Source organism: Gobio gobio, assembly GCF_949357685.1.
Source record: "Gobio gobio genome assembly, chromosome: 3".
In the NCBI taxonomy this organism is placed as follows: domain Eukaryota; kingdom Metazoa; phylum Chordata; class Actinopteri; order Cypriniformes; family Gobionidae; genus Gobio; species Gobio gobio.
The window spans coordinates 29,933,002-29,950,945 of record NC_137099.1 but is presented as its reverse complement, the minus strand read 5'-3'; the positions used below and the strand labels follow the sequence as shown (position 1 = coordinate 29,950,945).

The 17,944-nt window shown below is 39.0% G+C and overlaps 1 protein-coding gene across 5 annotated transcripts in view; it reads right to left on the bottom strand.

Moving 5' to 3' along the window:
• Window positions 1-1,933: 1,933 nt before the first annotated feature.
• The window catches only part of chst10 (carbohydrate sulfotransferase 10), a 29,510-nt gene continuing 13,499 nt past the window's right edge, over window positions 1,934-17,944 (bottom strand). Inside the window, exons 2-7 of one of the 5 annotated variants that reach the window (XM_079813055.1) lie at window positions 10,038-10,169; window positions 9,689-9,823; window positions 9,425-9,531; window positions 9,053-9,287; window positions 8,789-8,894; window positions 1,934-3,439 (exon numbers count right to left, since the gene is read on the bottom strand). In XM_079813055.1, the coding sequence (XP_079669181.1) occupies window positions 2,890-3,439; window positions 8,789-8,894; window positions 9,053-9,287; window positions 9,425-9,531; window positions 9,689-9,788 (1,098 nt within the window). In that variant the 5' untranslated portion in view covers window positions 9,789-9,823; window positions 10,038-10,169 and the 3' untranslated portion in view covers window positions 1,934-2,889. Of the gene's footprint in view, window positions 3,440-8,788; window positions 8,895-9,052; window positions 9,288-9,424; window positions 9,562-9,688; window positions 9,824-10,037; window positions 10,170-17,944 lie in introns of all 5 variants that reach the window. The other 4 variants (XM_079813054.1, XM_079813058.1, XM_079813057.1 and 1 more) reach the window with 4 other exon arrangements.

Here is a 17,944-nt window from a genome sequence, read left to right as displayed (position 1 = left end):
AAAGATAATTGTTTCTAAATCTTTCCATGTGCCTGCAATCTGCACGTGATGTGCGAGCTGTTGGCTGTATGCGCTTTCGTTTGCTACAATGTATCAGTGCATTAGTTTAGAACAGTGATTTATATTAACCTGTACAATAAACGGTGTAAAAAATGCTTTTACCCTTTCAATATTGAGTATCCAGATGTTATAAACAAACATAACTTGTGGAGCAGTACATAACCGCTCTCGGAGTATGCATTTATTTGTCATTTTAAAATATGGAAACGAGAGGATTTCTTATCCTGGGGCTCACTCTTGGGAATCCCTGTTGGAAACAAATTGGCTGTAGTGGACCTGTAAAAATTACAGATGTGTCAAATATATGAAACAAGATAAGGATGAAACTGAAACCGTACAAGCATTTTGAGCATTTATGAGTTAAGAATGTTCTACGTCTCAAGTGACTGTCTTTATGAATGCAGCACACTCGTTGAGGAATGAAACAAAACTCTGATGTTATTAGCACTTTGTCTAAATGTTGTACACAATGCAGTAGCACTGCGTCTCCAAATGTCTGTCTTGCACAAAAACCATTACACAGTTTGAAGTGCGAGTAGCAGGATGTGCACTACTTGATCATGTCTAGTGTAAAAAAGAAAAACAAAAAAGGTGAATGAGAACAATTATGCAATGCATAGTCTGTAATTATTCAAGCCCTTCTTGTGCATGATCAACATGTTCCAAGACCACAGGAGTCATATAATTACAAAATACATCTCCACAGTCAATTAATATACTAATATGAACCCTTTTGACCAAGAAAGGTTTAAAAAAAAAAAAAAAAGTACTGCCAAATAAGCATGGGATTTTTATAGAACCTGTTCAACTTTGAACGTTTTTGATAGATATACACTATATTGCCAAAAGTTTTGGGACACCCACTACTAAATATTCTATAGTCAATTGTTAGTGGTATTATAACAAAATGGAAGCAATTGGAAACACAAAAGCAACTCGTAGGCCGCGTAAAATCACAGAGCAGGGTCAGCGCATGAACCAACTTTCTGCAGAGTCAATAGCTACAGACCTCCAAACTGTGTGTGGCCTTCAGATTAGCTCAAGAACAGTACATAGAGAGCTTCATGGAATGGGTTTCCATGGCCTAGCAGCTGCATCCAAGTCTTACATCACCAAGTACAATGCAAAGCGTCGGATGCAGTGGTTTAAAGCATGCTGCCACTGGACTCTAGAGCAGTGGAGATGTGTTCACTGGAGTGACGAATCACGCTTCTTTGTCTGGCAATCCAATGGACGAGTCTGGGTTTGGCGGTTGCGGGTTTATGGTGTGGGGTTGTTTTTCAGGTGTTGGGCTTGGCCCCTTAGTTCCAGTGAAAGGAACTCTTAATGCTTCAGCATACCAAAACATTTTGAACAATTTCATGCTCCCAACTTTGTGGGAACAGTTTGGGGATGGCCCCTTCCTGTTCCAACATGACTGTGCACCAGAGCACAAAGCAAGGTCCATAAAGACATGGATGAGCCAGTTTGGTGTGGAGTAACCTGATTGGCCTGCACAGAGTCCTGACCTCAACCCGACAGAGCACCTTTGGGATGTATTAGAGCAGAGACTGTGAGCCAGGCCTTCTCGTGCAACATCAGTGCCTGACCTCACAAATGCGCTTCTAGAAGAATGGTCAAAAATTCCCAGAAGCCCACTCCTGAACCTTGTGGAAAGCCTTCCCAGAAGAGTTGAAGCTCTTATAGCTGCAAAGGGTGGGCCAACGCCATTTAAACCTTACACATTAAGAATGGGATGTCATTAAAGTTCATGTGCATGTAAAGACAGGTGTCCCAAAACTTTTGGCAATATAGTGTAAGTTCATAATTATACTTTAAAATTAATTTTTGAAGGTTCAATCTCTTCTAAGATCACTATATCTCAAATCATAATGCATTGAAACTGCTTTATTTATCTAATGCTACCAAATGAAAATATTGAGCACAAAATTCTCCACAGCAACAGTGCATTCTTATGGATCATATTCATACTGAGGATAAACATTTGGCCAGCAAAAATTACCTTTATCATGGGCGTTGATCTATTCCACAAGTCATAATCTGATTTAAAAGGTAGCTTTGTAAAATAGAAACATATTTGAAGAGTAGATTCTAACATTGATAGTGTATATAAGGTTAGTTTAAAGATAAAGGCTAATGTAGGCCTATTATAGGCCCAAATGAAACCGAATTTATAAGACTATTAAAATCTATTTTAGGATCTATCAGTACAACCATACAAAAAGGTTTGAACAATCTAAATATTATTATTAATGAACATTCTTATTAATGGAGAGGTGATAGAGAGGACACTTTATTTTGGAAAATAAGACCGTAAGTAAACCATTAAAAAAATATTAAATAAAAAAAAAAACCTGCAAGGTGTACAAAAAGTGTCAACATTTTAACTTATTTTTAAATACGATTTTATAATATAATAATATAATAGTACCATGTCTGAAAATCAGTTAATGAAATCCATAAATCTTTTCTAACTAATATTATGGCACTTAATTATATGGCAAATACAGAAATTAACATCAAGATTAGACTCTAAAACCAGTGAAAAGAAGTAAAAACAAACTAAAAACAAAAAGATACACTTTACTGTTGCACTGTTGGATCCTAGTAATTTATGGTCAAAATAACCCTCTAGTGCAGATCCCCGACCAAGCCAAATCCAAACATCATGTAAAATACATTTATATTATGTGTAAAGTACTAATTATGTCTCAGATCAGTGGAAAAGAACAATATATACTCCATGTAGGGCAGCCACATTTTTATCAGTAAGCTAAAAAGTCCAAGAGATCCATAAAAATAGGCTAAAAATATCAGGACATCTCTACATCAGTCCAATAAGAAGCCAGGTCTCTGGTAATCAAACAGGCTGAAGTCTCCCTGGTAATGAGCATAGAGGCGACGAACATCTCGTTGGGTGATTCCAGTAAAATAGAGTTCCACCTTGGTGCGATTGTAGCGGGTTATCCCTGGTGGGATATTGGGGTATGATACCAGGTCAGCAATACCAGCAGCTTTTAGAATATAAGGAGCATCAAGCTCCAAAGTCTCATGGTGTCCCACGACATTGTAGGAAATATCACAAGGAGCACACAGCTCAGCATATGTCAGCCAGTGAATAATGTGATCACCAAACTGCCTGTCCAAGTGCTGTCGTCCTGGCTTGTCACCTAAGTACCGAACAAAGTCTTCAAACTGAAGACCCACACTTTCACTATCATCATGGTGACTTTTGCGATATTTGCGAATGATAGCTGGGGCAATGTCATGTTTGTACCAGGGTTCAAATCTTGGGTTCTTCACAAACTTGTCCTTGAAAGCAGATATGAGGCGCTCAAATGGGTCTCTGACAATAAAAAACTTAAAATAGGAATTCAATCTGTGAAACAAAAAATAACACAATTTCAGGACAACAGTATCTTAACAAAGCAAGCAACAATTTTAATTGCTAAGTTGTGAAAACAGCAATATATAAAAAATCTTAAATGATACATTAAATTAATCAGAGAGAATGTACTCATACCATTACTCAATACATTTTATAATAATAATAATAAACTATGTATTAAAATGATAAAAACAGAAATAAAAATATGTATCTAACATATGTCCTGAGAGATGGAAGAGTTTCATGTAATAAATTCAAAATTTGTATGTAATTTTTCAGAGCAATGTAAATGTAATTTATAAAACATTTCTAAAACTCATGCAATACCAAAGTCAACCTTCATCCTAAAGGTCCTCCTTCCATATTTCACCTGCTGTGTTCAACAAGGTTACAGAGGTGAGGCTTGCAGATGTTTGTCATTTTAAGTAGTTGTACTTTTTCTGTTTAACAACCGTAATATGCAAATTGCATTACTGAAACCATTAAACATTTTTGTGATTATCCACTAGTTGCCATCATTTTAAGAAGGTCCTACCAGTTAGCAACGCCATAGAAGCAAAAAGCTTTACTAAATTCAGTACTGTATGGTCTGAAACCATCCTGAATTATCAATTCACTCTTCATATCTCAGGAGAATTATATCTATTTTCATCTACACCACCAGCAAGGAATACAATAGCTTGATGATATTATGAGAATGCAAAACTTTTATGTGGACAAACAGGTCCTACTGAGCAGCCAGCTAAGCATTTCAGAGAATTTGCCAAGTCTTCTATGGATTTAAACAATTTCAGTTGCTTCTGACTCTTTATGTAATCCCAGACTTACTCTGTGATGGTGATCAATGAGCAAATGGATATCCAAATCAAATGAAATAAAAATGGCATCTGTTGCTTGGGGGTGGGTTATATGATCAAAATGTTATCCCTGTCATTTATATGCATAATTTACTGGTTGGTTGGATATGGACAGATATAAACATTAACATTATGCTGCTTTGAAACGATGTGTATTGTGAAAAGTGTAATTCAAATAACTTCACATTGTCAGGATTATGCTTTGTTTCGTTGTTTTTTGGTTTATCCCTCCTTGCCTGTGACCTAGTTTCTAGTCTGTCAGTTTCATTAAGTTCACCTATTGTTCGTTAATTAACTCATTAGTTCCTTGTTTGGTCTTGTATACACTCAGAAAAAAGGTACAAAAGCTGTCACTGGGGGCAGTGCCCTTTCAAAAGGTATACCTTTGTACCTCGTTTCCGCGGTACGGTACAGTACAGTACAGTACGATTCGGGACTGTAACCCTGATCCGGCTTGCATTTCCACCAACAACAGTACGCTTATGATAGGCGTGGTGTAGCGAGCGACATTCTAGCGTGAAAAAAAAGTGACAGTAATGGCACAACATACAGCAGATCCTGTTCTTTCTTGGTATGTGGCTGTTGTCACAAGACGACACGCTTTGTTTGAGCCAAGTGGTATGGTACAGTTCGGAATTAGGGTACCATTCACAACTTCTGACGATGGAAAACAGCAAAAACTACTTACTGAACCGTACCGCTCGGTGGAAACGAGCCTCAAAATTTACATATTTCACCAAAAGTATACATATTAGTACCTAAATAGTAAATATTACAAACTTTTTAAAGGGGTACTAGCCCAGTGTTAGCTTTTGTGCCTTTTTTTCTAAGTGATATACTCCCTGTTTGGTTCAGTTCTTTGTCCTGTCTCTAGAGGTCTTGACTGGTCCACGAAAACCCGAGGTCCAACCTGAGACCTGAGCGGGTTTGGGTCCAAAACTTCGACGAGTGCCTCGGACACAGGTCGGGTTCGGTATTAGTGGCCTCGGGTAATTTAAAATAAATGTGCTTCTTTCGAATGGACCCGAGAAGACCCAAATTCTTTTAAACTATGTCAGGCATTTAACAAAATGTTATTATTTGAAACAATTCTATGACAGCGTTATTATCTGAGTTTTTCTAAGTTCTGCTCTCTGAAGCCGCACTTCTACATGCAATGGACTCTACAAGGTTTTTTTCTCCATTCTGTCACCTGATGGAGTTTGGGTTCCTTGCCACTGTCGCCTCTGGCTTGCTTAGTTGGGGACACTTAATATTTAACAATATTATTGATCTGCCTGCATTGACACCATTGTATGAGAACTGAACTGAGCTGGACGATGACATGAGTTTGACAGTTTTCTCCAGAACTGCTGTATAAATAAAATAAAATAAAGTAATAACTACTGCTGCTATACAGCCAAAACAAACTTTGTTGCATTAGTTTCCTGTTATCACTGTAAAGCTGCTTTGAAACAATCTGTATTGTAAAAAGCGCTATATAAATAAAAGGTGACTTGACTTATGGTCAGGTAAATAACATTACGTCAAAAGTTACAGAACATAATGAGGTTACAGTGATGAGTGATTGACATATCAGCACTGCAGCGCTTACTTGCCATTTCATGATAAGTGCATTTTTGACAAACAAGAAGTAAAGGAACAAATGTTTGTAACCTCGCACACAGAAATCCACTTTATAGCCATGAGATCCATAAGAAAAAGCCACTCGCTTACGTTGTGTGTTCATGCAGGGCTTTTCTTTTTTGTGTGTAGAAGGCCTTCACCGTAGAGATGAGGTAAATAGCGTTGCAGACACTAGCAAAACCAAGTACAATTGAAAGCCGAACTCATAATTAACCTGTATCCATCGGGCAGGAATTAAAATAAATAATAAATAAGTAAATAAATAAATGAAAATAATGGAACAGAGGCCAAATAAGTCAGCAGGACACCAGGATTTTTCCTGACTTACTGCATGGATGCAGGCTATGCACACGTCAATGCCGTTTATGTTCGGTACAGTCGGGTTCGAAAATAAATGCTGTCTGGTCAGGTCAGATTCAGGACTACCTTTATCGGGTCTGTCTCGGGTCGGGCTTTTCTTTAAAAAAAAAATATTTATACACATCGGTTCAGGTAAAAAGTAATTCGGGTCGCCCAGCACTATTGATAATGTACAGTGACGCATTGCTGCCAGATACATCTTTTTTTCACTCAATTATGTCGTAATAACGCGATGTTATGTCGTTTTAACGACATCTTTTCTAGTTGTAACGAGATATGTCGTAAAAACGTCAATTTTCTCGTAATAACCAGATCTTATGTCGTTAAAACGACATGTATTTTCTCCTAATAAGGTGTTGTATAGTGATGTGTGTGTATATGTCTGTATCCACATTAGAGAACGTATTTAGCCCATGCCTTTGTCACACTTGTTTGAAAAGCAGAAGCAAGCTCAGCGTAAAATAGGTTCATCCGCTGCCTGTAACAGTGGCAGTGCCCATAGCACAAATATGTTGTAATTTATTGAAGTAGCCTACAGTTCTTAACAGCCATGGGTAGCAGGTGCCATGGATCACTAATGATTAGCGCGTAACTTTAACCTAGTAATGATGGACCCCGGTGCAGCCACGAATATAATAACTATCTATAATAGGCCTACTGTAATTAAGACAGATATTAAAAAAATTTATTAAAAACAGAAAGACGCTATTTCAGCCTCAGGCTACTCAAAGTGGAAACATGGCCAGTGGGTTCGTTACGCACGTCAATCCATTCCTGGCGTTCTTGGTTTGCTTCTTATTAATTAAATATACAGGAAATTAGATGAAACCTTGATCAAAATTAAAATACAATTTTTTTATATTTTTAATTATTTTTAATTTAAGCGGCAACCTCCTGCAGTTTCTCTTGAAGCCAATACGGAAGTGCCTTAAATTGCAATTCATCGACTGGCCGCTAGGGACAGGCTCCAGAAGGGAGCAGAATCTCATTGAGCCCTTTGTTAAGTCATTCGTTTACATTATATAAAGCATTAAAGTTCTGCATAATTAAGGGCGTGGCCACTTCGAGTGACAGGTGGATAGCCATTTATCTGCTGTCTGTTAGTCATCGAGTCACTTAAGCTCCGCCCACGTCCCGCCTTTTTGCCCATTTTCTGTTATCCGGGAGTGACGCGCTGCCAAGATGGCAACGGCCATCTCGTCCATACTTTGCGCTTCAGAACGGCTCATCAGAATCCTATGGGTGACGTCACGGACACTACGTCCATATTTTTTTTACAGTCTATGGTATTACAGTATAACATACAATATATTACAGTAGGCCTTTTATAGATAGTTATTATATTTGTGCACCGGGGTCCGTGATTTCTAGGTTAAAGTTATGCCACTGATGCGAATATGAGCGGTCCATGGCACCTGTTACCCGTGGCTGTTATGAACTGCAGGCTACATCAATAAATTACAATACTTTCATGCTATGGGCATTGCCACTGATACAGGCAGCGGAAGAGCCTATTTTACGCTGAGCTTGCTTCTGCTTTTCAGACATGGAAGTGTGACAAATGCACATGGGTTACGGTATATGAATTCTCTAATGTGGATACAGGCATATTTTGCAGACATCACTGTACAACACGTCCTTATTTGGAGAAAATATAAGATCTCGTTATTACGAGAATTTTTGTTTTTATGAAATAAGATCTCGTTATTACGAGAAAAGATGTCTTTTTTACGACATAACATCTCGTTACGACATAATTGAGTGAAAAAAATAATATGTATGTGGCAGCAATGCGTTACCATAATCATGTATATTTTATTGATAATTGTAATATAATTTACAATTTTTCTGCACATGCGGAAATCACCGAACTACACTGTCACTTTACTACAGTCTGTAGCCAGGGCCCTCTTCAGCAAACACTGAATCAAGTTTTTACTTTAAATGTCCTATCTGGCAGTGCATATTGAGAAAAAGAATACAAATGCAGCAGATTGCACAAAAATTTAGGTAATTCATTTATATGTACATACAGTTTAGGTTTGCAGACCTGTAATTTGTTTTGTACCATGTCTCAAGATTGTTTTTATTAGTTTAGTATAGTTTAGCAAGACTCAACAATATAGATGGCCCACTGGTCTGGAGCCAGTGTAAGAAACCGAGAGCTTCATGCTAGTTGGACGCATCAGTAAGAATTGAGGAGTTACGTTATAACATTATAGCTGTAAAATTTCCAACTTGTTCGTAAACAATAAAAATAAGTTTAAATGAACAAAACTTTGTAATGAAAACTTAGCATTAAAATATTTTTATTTTTTTTAATTAGCTAAAAAATTTAATTGATCATTATTTTTTGGCAAGCCCATTGAAAATATTGAAATATAAACTACTAACATGACTTGACAGCTATCAACAATAATGATGATTGTTGAGCCCTGTTTAGTAACATTTATTACACAAGATTTTTTTGTAAACTTTATAGTGAACTTATGTAAACCTTTGATGGATTTCTGTATCAGTCATAGAGGACAGGCGAGGTAAGCCATTTCTTTCATGGTCATGAACCAAGTTCTCTGGTATAGCTTCAACCGTTGAGAACTTTCCTGAAACACACAAAAAATGTTTTAAGTTCAAGAAAGATATACAGCTTTTCCAATATGCCTAAAATAGGATGCTGAACTAGGGCAATTTTTCAGGTCTAATTTGGTTTATTTTAGATTTATCAAATGTACAAGTTAGTTAACCTGAAAACATTTCTCACCATTGAGGACAATTAGAACCTTCTTCCATTGTGTGTTTCCAACTTTGGGTGTCTGACAGAAGAGAATCTTGTGCTTGTCACACACAAAAATGCGGTCCAAGACAAACTTGCGCACATTTGTGTGGGTGAGGTTCCAAAGAGATGAATTTCTGCAAACAGTTGATAACAGCTCCAAACGCTTCTCATTCACTGACTGCCAGTCTATGGGCTCCACTACAGAGGGACTAACTGAGGACTAATAGCCACAACACAATAAACACACATGCACATATACATGACACCCAAAAACAGATAATATATAACTCTTAACAGTTTAAGTTGTTTTTGAATAAAGCAAATAAGTGAACCCATTGTACATGGACAAACTCTCACCAATATATAAGGCTGTGATGCTCCCTTGTCTGGCCACTGGACAGACGGTAATTTTGTCGTAACAGACGGCATGGTCCAAACAAACATGTCTGTCCTCCCCGCAAAGTCTGAAAATGTATTCAGGGGAAACGGAGCACCTTATGGCCAGTGAATATAAAATACATGTTGTGGGACTTTTTAAATGACAAATACAGCATAGGTAGACACTTTAGGTAGAAACCAATCTCTCCACACAGAAATTCTGACAATGTGATAAACACATACCACCTGGTATTCTGAAGCTGAAGTTGATGAACTTGCTGGCGAACATAAGGATGAGTAGCACCCAGCCACAAGCACCAACCAGCAACCAATGACGACGCATTATTGGCACATGGACAGGCAAAAAAAAAAACAGTCCTACAATAAAAACATATTTGGGCTGAGAAAATAATGAGTTACTATTTATGGATTACTATTTGCTGTTGAATGCATTAAAAATAATTAAGGTTAACACAGTATTTATCTTTTTCAATTCCTGAAACATGCTAATGAATTTTAAGCTAATGTATTTTTTCCACATCCTTTGATTTAACATTACAGTATATTATCAAGCTATCTGTGTACTTCTCACCAGCTCTGTGAAGCAACAGAGGTCAACCAGGGTGGTCTGCATGTATCCAACCGTGCTCACCTCCTCATCCTCCTCTTTGGCACACTTAGTTTGCAAGTCTGGCTTTTGATCCTGTCAGTAACGTTCTTGTCTCTGTGATTAAGACAAGCAGGTGTAAGGTTTTAACTAGTCATTTTTATTACTTATGAAACTGTTGCCTCTGGCTTAGTTGATGACAATTAATATTCAACAATATTCAATTTTACACACTGTAGTGTCACCTAATCCAGTTTACACATCAATGGTCTCCTACTGGTCATACTGTAACACTTAGTTTGATCAAATGTTCTTTTGCATAATTTTTATGATTTTTTTATTATGAAAAATATTCAATAACTTCACTGTTATACAGCGTAAATGTCATCAAAATCAGAAAGCAATTATCATGCAAAAGCTATGGTTGCAACTACTGTAGTATGTTAGCTGGGTACCAACATAATTTGTGTAAAAAATAAATACTATTCTATAAATACTAGCCTACTAATTCGCTATTAGTTTTATTTGTTATTTTTATACTTGTTATTTTGATGTGCTATTACTTGCCAAACTGAGTGTTATAGTATAACCAGCAGCAGAGCAGTGATATGTGAACTGAATTTGGCAACAGTCCAATGCATTACAGTGAAGTTATTGAATATTTTTTCATAATAAAAAAAATCATTGTGTTAAAGTATGATCAGTATGAGTCTACTGATGTGTAAACTGGATTAGGTGACACTACAGTGTGTAATATTGAAGTTGACTTTTTTTTTTTAAGTTGACGGGTTTTGCACTTTGCAGTTGGTCCCTTCGGACTTCTCTCAGCCGCCTGCTCAGAGATCTGTTCATATTATAAGGCTTGTTTTGAGGAAAATTAGGTTGTAGCTTATGTTAACGTTAAATGTGTGTCATTTGTGTTTAGCTCACAAGTTATTGATCCAGGAAGTTCAAATCGGTGTATGCCAACTTTACTGAACTCCTTGAACTAAGCACTGATCGTATTTCTTTAAACTTAAGTCTAAGTTCAAAATAAAACTCTATGACCGTTCCATTGTTACTGTACTGAGCTGTTTGAAAAAACACTCCCAGCGGGACATTAAACAGTAAGTGTACTCACAGCAAGTTTTGCGAGGGAACGCAAAGAGATTTGAAAAATATTTTTCCTCCCATCATAAACTTTTTCCACCACCATGTCCCTTAGGGGGCTCCACTTCTCTCCGACGGCAAAGTGACACACAAGCATAATTTTACTAATCCCCGCAGGTTTCGAGTTCACAACAAAAACACGTGCACCACTGATCTATATACCAAGTCGAAAACACAGATGGAATCCAGTCATAAAAACGGAATTTACTGTATAACGCGGTCACAGAATGTGTCAAATTTTAGATGAATTGATCAAAAGTCCTGAAAAGTGAAGCCAAAGTGTCTCGATCGCCCCCAGGTGGTTGGTCCAGTATAGTTCATAAACCATGCCCCCTCCATGTATTCTAATGGAACGCGAGACAAACTAAACAATCAAATTACACTTTAAATATTTTTTTTCCCAAAGATGGTTTCTGTCATTGTAGGTATTTTTAAATCACGCTGATGTAAATTCATGTTTTTTAGTTGTTTTTTATCGGACGGAATCAGCCAAGAAAATTGCAATCGGTGCATGTAGAAGTCTGTAATTTTTATCATAGGTACTCTTCAACTGTGAGTGACGGAATCTAAAACAAAAATCCAGAAAAATCACATTGTATGATTTTAAAGTAATTAATTTGCATTTTGTTGCATAACATAAGTATTTGATACATCTGAAAAGCAGAACTTAATATTTGGTACGGAAACATTTGTTTGCAATTACAGAGATCATACGTTTCCTGTAGTTCTTGACCAGGTTTGGACACACTGCAGCAGGGATTTTGCCCCACTCCTCCTTAAAGCCCTTCTCCAGATCATTCAGGTTTCGGGGCTGTCGCTTGGCTAAACGGACTTTCAGCTCCCTCCAAAGATTTTCTATTGGGGCTAGGCCACTCCAGGACCTTGAGATGCTTCTTACGGAGCCAACTCCTTAGTTGCCCTGGCTGTGTGTTTGGGGTCATTATCATGCTGGAAGACCCAGTCACGACCCATCTTCAATGCTCTTCCTGAGGGAAGGAGGTTGTTGGACAAGATCTCGCGATACATGGTCCCATCCATCCTCCCCTCAATACGGTGTAGTCGTCCTGTCCCGTTTGCAGAAAAGCATCCCCAAAGAATGATGCTTCCACCTCCATGCTTCATGGTTGGGATGGTGTTCTTGGGGTTGTACTCATCCTTCTTCTTCCTCCTAACACAGCGAGTGGAGTTTAGACCAAAAAGCTCTATTTTTGTCTCATCAGACCACATGACCTTCTCCCATTCCTCCTCTGGATCATCCAGATGGTCATTGGCAAACTTCAGATGGGCCTGGACATGTGCTGGCTTGAGCAGGGGGACCTTGCGTCCGCTGCAGGATTTTAACCCATGACGGCGTGGTGTGTTACTAACGGTTTTCGTTGAGTCTGTGGTCCCAGCTCTCTTCAGGTCATTGACCAGGTCCTGCCGTGTAGTTCCTGCTTGCCTATTGTCCTGTAGCCCATTGTCCTGTAGCCCATCCCAGCCTTGTGCAGGTCTACAGTTTTATCCCTGATGTCCTTACACAGCTCTCTGGTCTTGGCCATTTTGGAGAGGTTGGAGTCAGTTTGATTGAGTGTGTGGACAGGTGTCTTATATACAGGTAACGAGTTCAAACAGGTGCAGTTAATACAGATAATGAGTGGAGAACAGGAGGGCTTCTTAAAGAAAAACTAACAGGTCTGTGAGAGCCGGAATTCTTACTGGTTGGTAGGTGATCAAATACTTGTCATGCAATAAAATGCAAATTAATTATTTTAAAAATCATACAATGTGATTTTTTGGATTTTTGTTTTAGATTACGTCTCTCACAGTTGAAGTGTACATATGATACAAATTACAGACCTCTACATGCTTTGTAAGTAGGGTTGGATACCGAACTCTGTTCTTTTAAGGGCACTGACCGAATTACGTCGGTACTACAGAGTACCGATTCACATTTAATAAATCGATACCAAATTTCGGTACCTGAGAACGCATCTGGTGATATAGACTAGTGTCTGTGAATATTAAACCGCAAAAAGACTATTTAAATACGAATCCTGCGTGTCTTTGTGCGAATGAATGCCGTAGAAGCGCGGTTTACGCTGAATTTTTACTCACTCGCTCACTGTCGCGCTCACTACCACTATGACGGTTGCGTGTTTCCATCTCTGCCGTCTCATATGAGGACATGAACGCACAAACGTCATCTCCAGAGCCTTTGAGAGTCACTTTATGAGCATTTTACCGTGTCATTTGAGAAAAACTACCGTCATATCATAAACACAGAAACTCAAAGGAACGGCAACACGTCAAAATAAAAGTCTGGTTTATCTTGACAAATACATCACTGTTGTACAGTAGAATTTAGATACGTCTCAATTAATAATACTAACACAAATGTAATAATAATAATAATAATCAAAACTTTATTTTCTGTTTTAATTTTAACTGTATAAAGCTCAGTTGTGCAGCACTTTGTTTGACAAAAAAAGTTTAATTAAATTAAAAGATAAATTAAATGAATGTCTAATGTCTTCATTTGATTATCAGAAAATACACAGCACATAATTTGTGGGAAATATTTTCATAGAAATGAAATTCATAGAAAAAAATAATATGGTTGTTTTTATTAATTAAATTTAAGTACCTAGTAGTAGGGCTGTAACGTTTTGACCAAAAATAAAAACCTTGATTAATTGAACATTTTACCTTGATTACAATTAATGAACGATTATTTTGCTTTGTTTTTGCTTTTTTTCATTTTTTGCCCTCGTAAGGTTTTTGAGTAAGTTCCTGATAAGGTTTGTACTGTAAATATTTTCTACTATTAAAAGGTGGAATTTTTTTTTTCTAATGAAAAAGTGCGTTTCTTTGTGATTTTAAAACACTTGAAGGAAACGGTTCTCTTTCAGCAGTTATTGTCTATGGGGCAGATTTATGTTTGTTGTACATCAGATACAGATAAATTAACACAGTAGGCCTACATTACATCTGAATGCATTAATGAGAGAGTGATGGTGTGTGTGAATTACTCATACTGTCTCTATTCATTATGAAGCTGTGGTTTGTACTTACTTCAAAGGTATTAAAATATATGCTATAACGGTTGAGTTTCTAAGCTACTTTAGTGACTTTACTTTAGTCACAGGACGACGTTGACACTGCGTTTCTGCGCTCCTCTCTGCGCGCAATCTTCACGTGATGTGCGAGCTTCTGTCTGAGTGCTCGTTTGTCACAATATATCAGGCATTAGTTCAACATAATACACATCTGATGGTCTAAACTCGCTTTAATGTTCAAACTGGCAGGGCAAATGACAAATGACAAAGCTTTGTGAGGACGCAGGTGAAAGAGGTCTGCCTTCAGGGTGCGCGCGGCTCTCTTACCCCTTTTCCACCAAGGCAGTGCTAGAGCTAATTCAGAGCCAGAGCTAGTCCCAGTTCATAGTTGGTTCGACTGAGGAGCCTTCTAAGAACCGTTTGCTTTTCCACATGCTGAGAGCCACAACAGAGCCAGGTCTTACGTCCCTGTATACGCCTCATCTTTCTCAGCAACGCTAGCGAGGCAGCGGCAGTGTTGCCAAGTCCGCGGTGTTCCCGTGGAATTGGGCTACTTCATCACTGTTGCCGCGGGCTGTTTTTCATGTCCGCGGGTTGAAGCGATCCCAATTATGTGATATTTAGCCCCAGGAATGCGAATTTTAGTAGGCAACCATGCCAAAAAAACACATATTTTACCCCCAAATGTCATGGAGTATAAAGAATGGATCCAAGAGCAGAGGTTGACAGGATAACAACAGTCTTTAATGAGAATATAAACAAGGCAGTCTGTCGTTAAGGCACACAGAACTGGAGAAGCAAACTCAGAAGGCAGCTGAGATGATCCTGTCTTGAAGAGGTGAGAGATAGGGACACCCGTAGAGGTGGAGGCAGTTCTAGAGAATTAATCACAGTCAGGTACAGAGGACCGCGAAGGTACTCTTCCAGCAAATGCTGAAGTCAGACAAAACTTAGGCGCAAGGCTGTATCAGACAAACAAGACAAGGTGAGAACTTCCAAAGCTAATCAGACATGAAAAAAGCAGCAGTCGTAACGCATGACATGAAACAATGATCCAACAAGAGGCAGCATGAACAAACACTAGATAAAGGGTAAGCACTCAAACAAAAGTGGGAACAGGTGTCATCGCAAGGCAGCGAGGCGCTGATTGCGATGACTAACAGGTAGGGCTGAACGATTAAGTGCATTTGTGATAATATCGCGATTTAATAAAACACGATTTTTGAACCGCAAAGGCTGCGATTTCAGTCTGGTCACGTGACATGCACGAGTCTGCAAAGGAAGCATACACTTCGCACGCTACGCTCTTTGACTCGTTATACAATGGCATCAGCCTCAACAGAACCTGACACAGAGGAAAGTTTAGTGTCAAAGAGAAATAGCACGTCAATTGTGTGGGACGATGCTGCGCAGCGACAGGCATTGTGCAAAAGCTGCCTTGCTAATGTTGCTACCTCACGGGGCAACACTACTAACTTGGTTCAGCACTTAAAAAAACACCACAATGCCCTGTATGACAGTTACATGGCCAAAAAACCGAACACTAGTGTGCCAAATACCACCCGATGACAGGCATCACTGAACGAAATGTTTGAAAGTGTAACTCCATATGAGCGCACTTCAAAACGGCACCTGGAAATTACTCATGCAGTAACTGAATTTGTCGCAAAAGATATGATGCCACTCAGCACGGTGACCAAGCCTGGGTTCACAGCTTTAATAAAACACTAGATAAGCGATACAGCATGCCCTCCCGCACATATTTTAGCCAGGTTGCCATACCGGAGCTGCACAAAAAATGCAAACAAAGAGTCGCAGCAGAGTTAAAAACAATGGAGTTTTTTGCTGCTACAACTGATATGTGGTCAAGCCGTACAGCGGAGCCCTATCAGAGTCTTACGGTGCATTTTATTAATGAAGACTTCGACCTCAAAGCTCGCTGCCTTCAAACGGCCTACTTCCCGGATGACCACACAGGGGAAAATATTGCTGCCGGCCTAAGAGAGGGGCTTGCCAGCTGGGATCTCCATGAAGAGAACCTTGTCTGCATTACGACGGACAACGCTTCAAATATGGTGAAGGCAGCACAGCTTAATGAATGGACGAGGCTCCAGTGCTTCGGGCACAGATTACATCTTGCTATCGGTAAGTTTGTATCTTGTGTGTGTGTGTGTGTGTGTGTGTGTGTGTGTGTGTGTGTGTGTTAGAGAGAGTGTGAGTGTGTGTGTGTGTGTGAGAGAGAGACTGATTGTATTTTTAGAGTGAGAGAGAGAGAGAGAGAGAGAGAGAGAGAGAGAGAGAGAGAGAGAGTGTGTGTGTGTGTGTGTGTGTGTGTGTGTGACTGTTTTTAGAGTGAGAGATAGAATGTGAGTAATGGTAATAGCCTTGTTTTAAAATTGATTTACCATTGATTAAACCATAAATTAAAATTTTATAAATTACACTTTATTTTATTTTTATTTCAGAAAATGCAATCAAAGATGACAGAGTGTCAAGAGCATTAGGGCTGTGCAGGAAGCTGGTGGGGCACTTCTCCCACAGTTGGAAGACAAAGGCAGCAATGACTGAGGCACAGAGGGAGCTCAAACTTCCTGAGCACACCCTCATAACGGAGTGCCCAACAAGATGGGGTTTAAAAGAAAAGATGATTGCCAGAGTACTGGAACAGGCAAAAGCCATATCCAATGTATTATCAAGTGACCGATATGCACGCTCACTCATCCCAACCTGGCAGGATATTGAAGTGTTGGAGTCCATTCACAAGGCACTGCATCCTCTACTTGAATTTACAGACGCACTTTCTGGAGAGGAGTATGTGAGCATCTCTTACCTCAAACCAGTTCTACAACTTCTGGCCACATCAGTCCTGGCTGAAGATTCTGAAGACACTGAGCTGACTAAGTCGATTAAAACCAAGGTCCTGGCATACCTCAATGACAAATATAGTGACCCATACACCCAGGAGCTTTTGGATCTTGCGTCATTCATAGACCCTAGATTCAAAACGCAGTACATCAGTGCAGACAACATCCCTGCCATTAAGACCCGACTGAAGACAGAAATGCTAGAATCAGCGAGACGTACATATAACCAGGTTAATAATAATATCCTTGAATATGATACTTACACAAACATACATATTTATATGTAATTCAACGGCAAAACTAATGTGATTTCTCCACATCTAACAGGAGAAGAGATCTCGTACTGAAACCGTTCAGGAGCCTCAAAGTGTACAGCCCTCTGGGGAAAAAGCAAAGAAATCTCTGGGCAGCCTTTTCAAAACCAGTGCGGCCTCTTCTGCTCTGCCTGTGCAACTTGAAGATGTCACAGAGGCAGAGTTTAACGGTTACCTGCTGACCCCATTCATTGATGGAGAGGACGATCCCTTGGCCTGGTGGAAAGTGCACAAGATCAACTTTCCACGACTGAGCAAGACAGCCCGCAAGTACCTTTGTGTACCAGCCACAAGTGCCCCCTCAGAGCGTTTGTTTAGAACTGGAGGGAATATAGTGACTTGCACTCGCTCGTCCTTAAAAACAGCAAAGGTGGATATGCTGGTTTTCCTAGCAAAAAACCTTCGAGCTGCTAAGAACGAGTAGGATCACTATGGCTGGCAGTGCCATAATCATTGTGCACTTCAGTCTGTTTGGTTTGTTGCTGTTACTGACTGGAGAGATAATTAAGATTATTATTTATATTAAT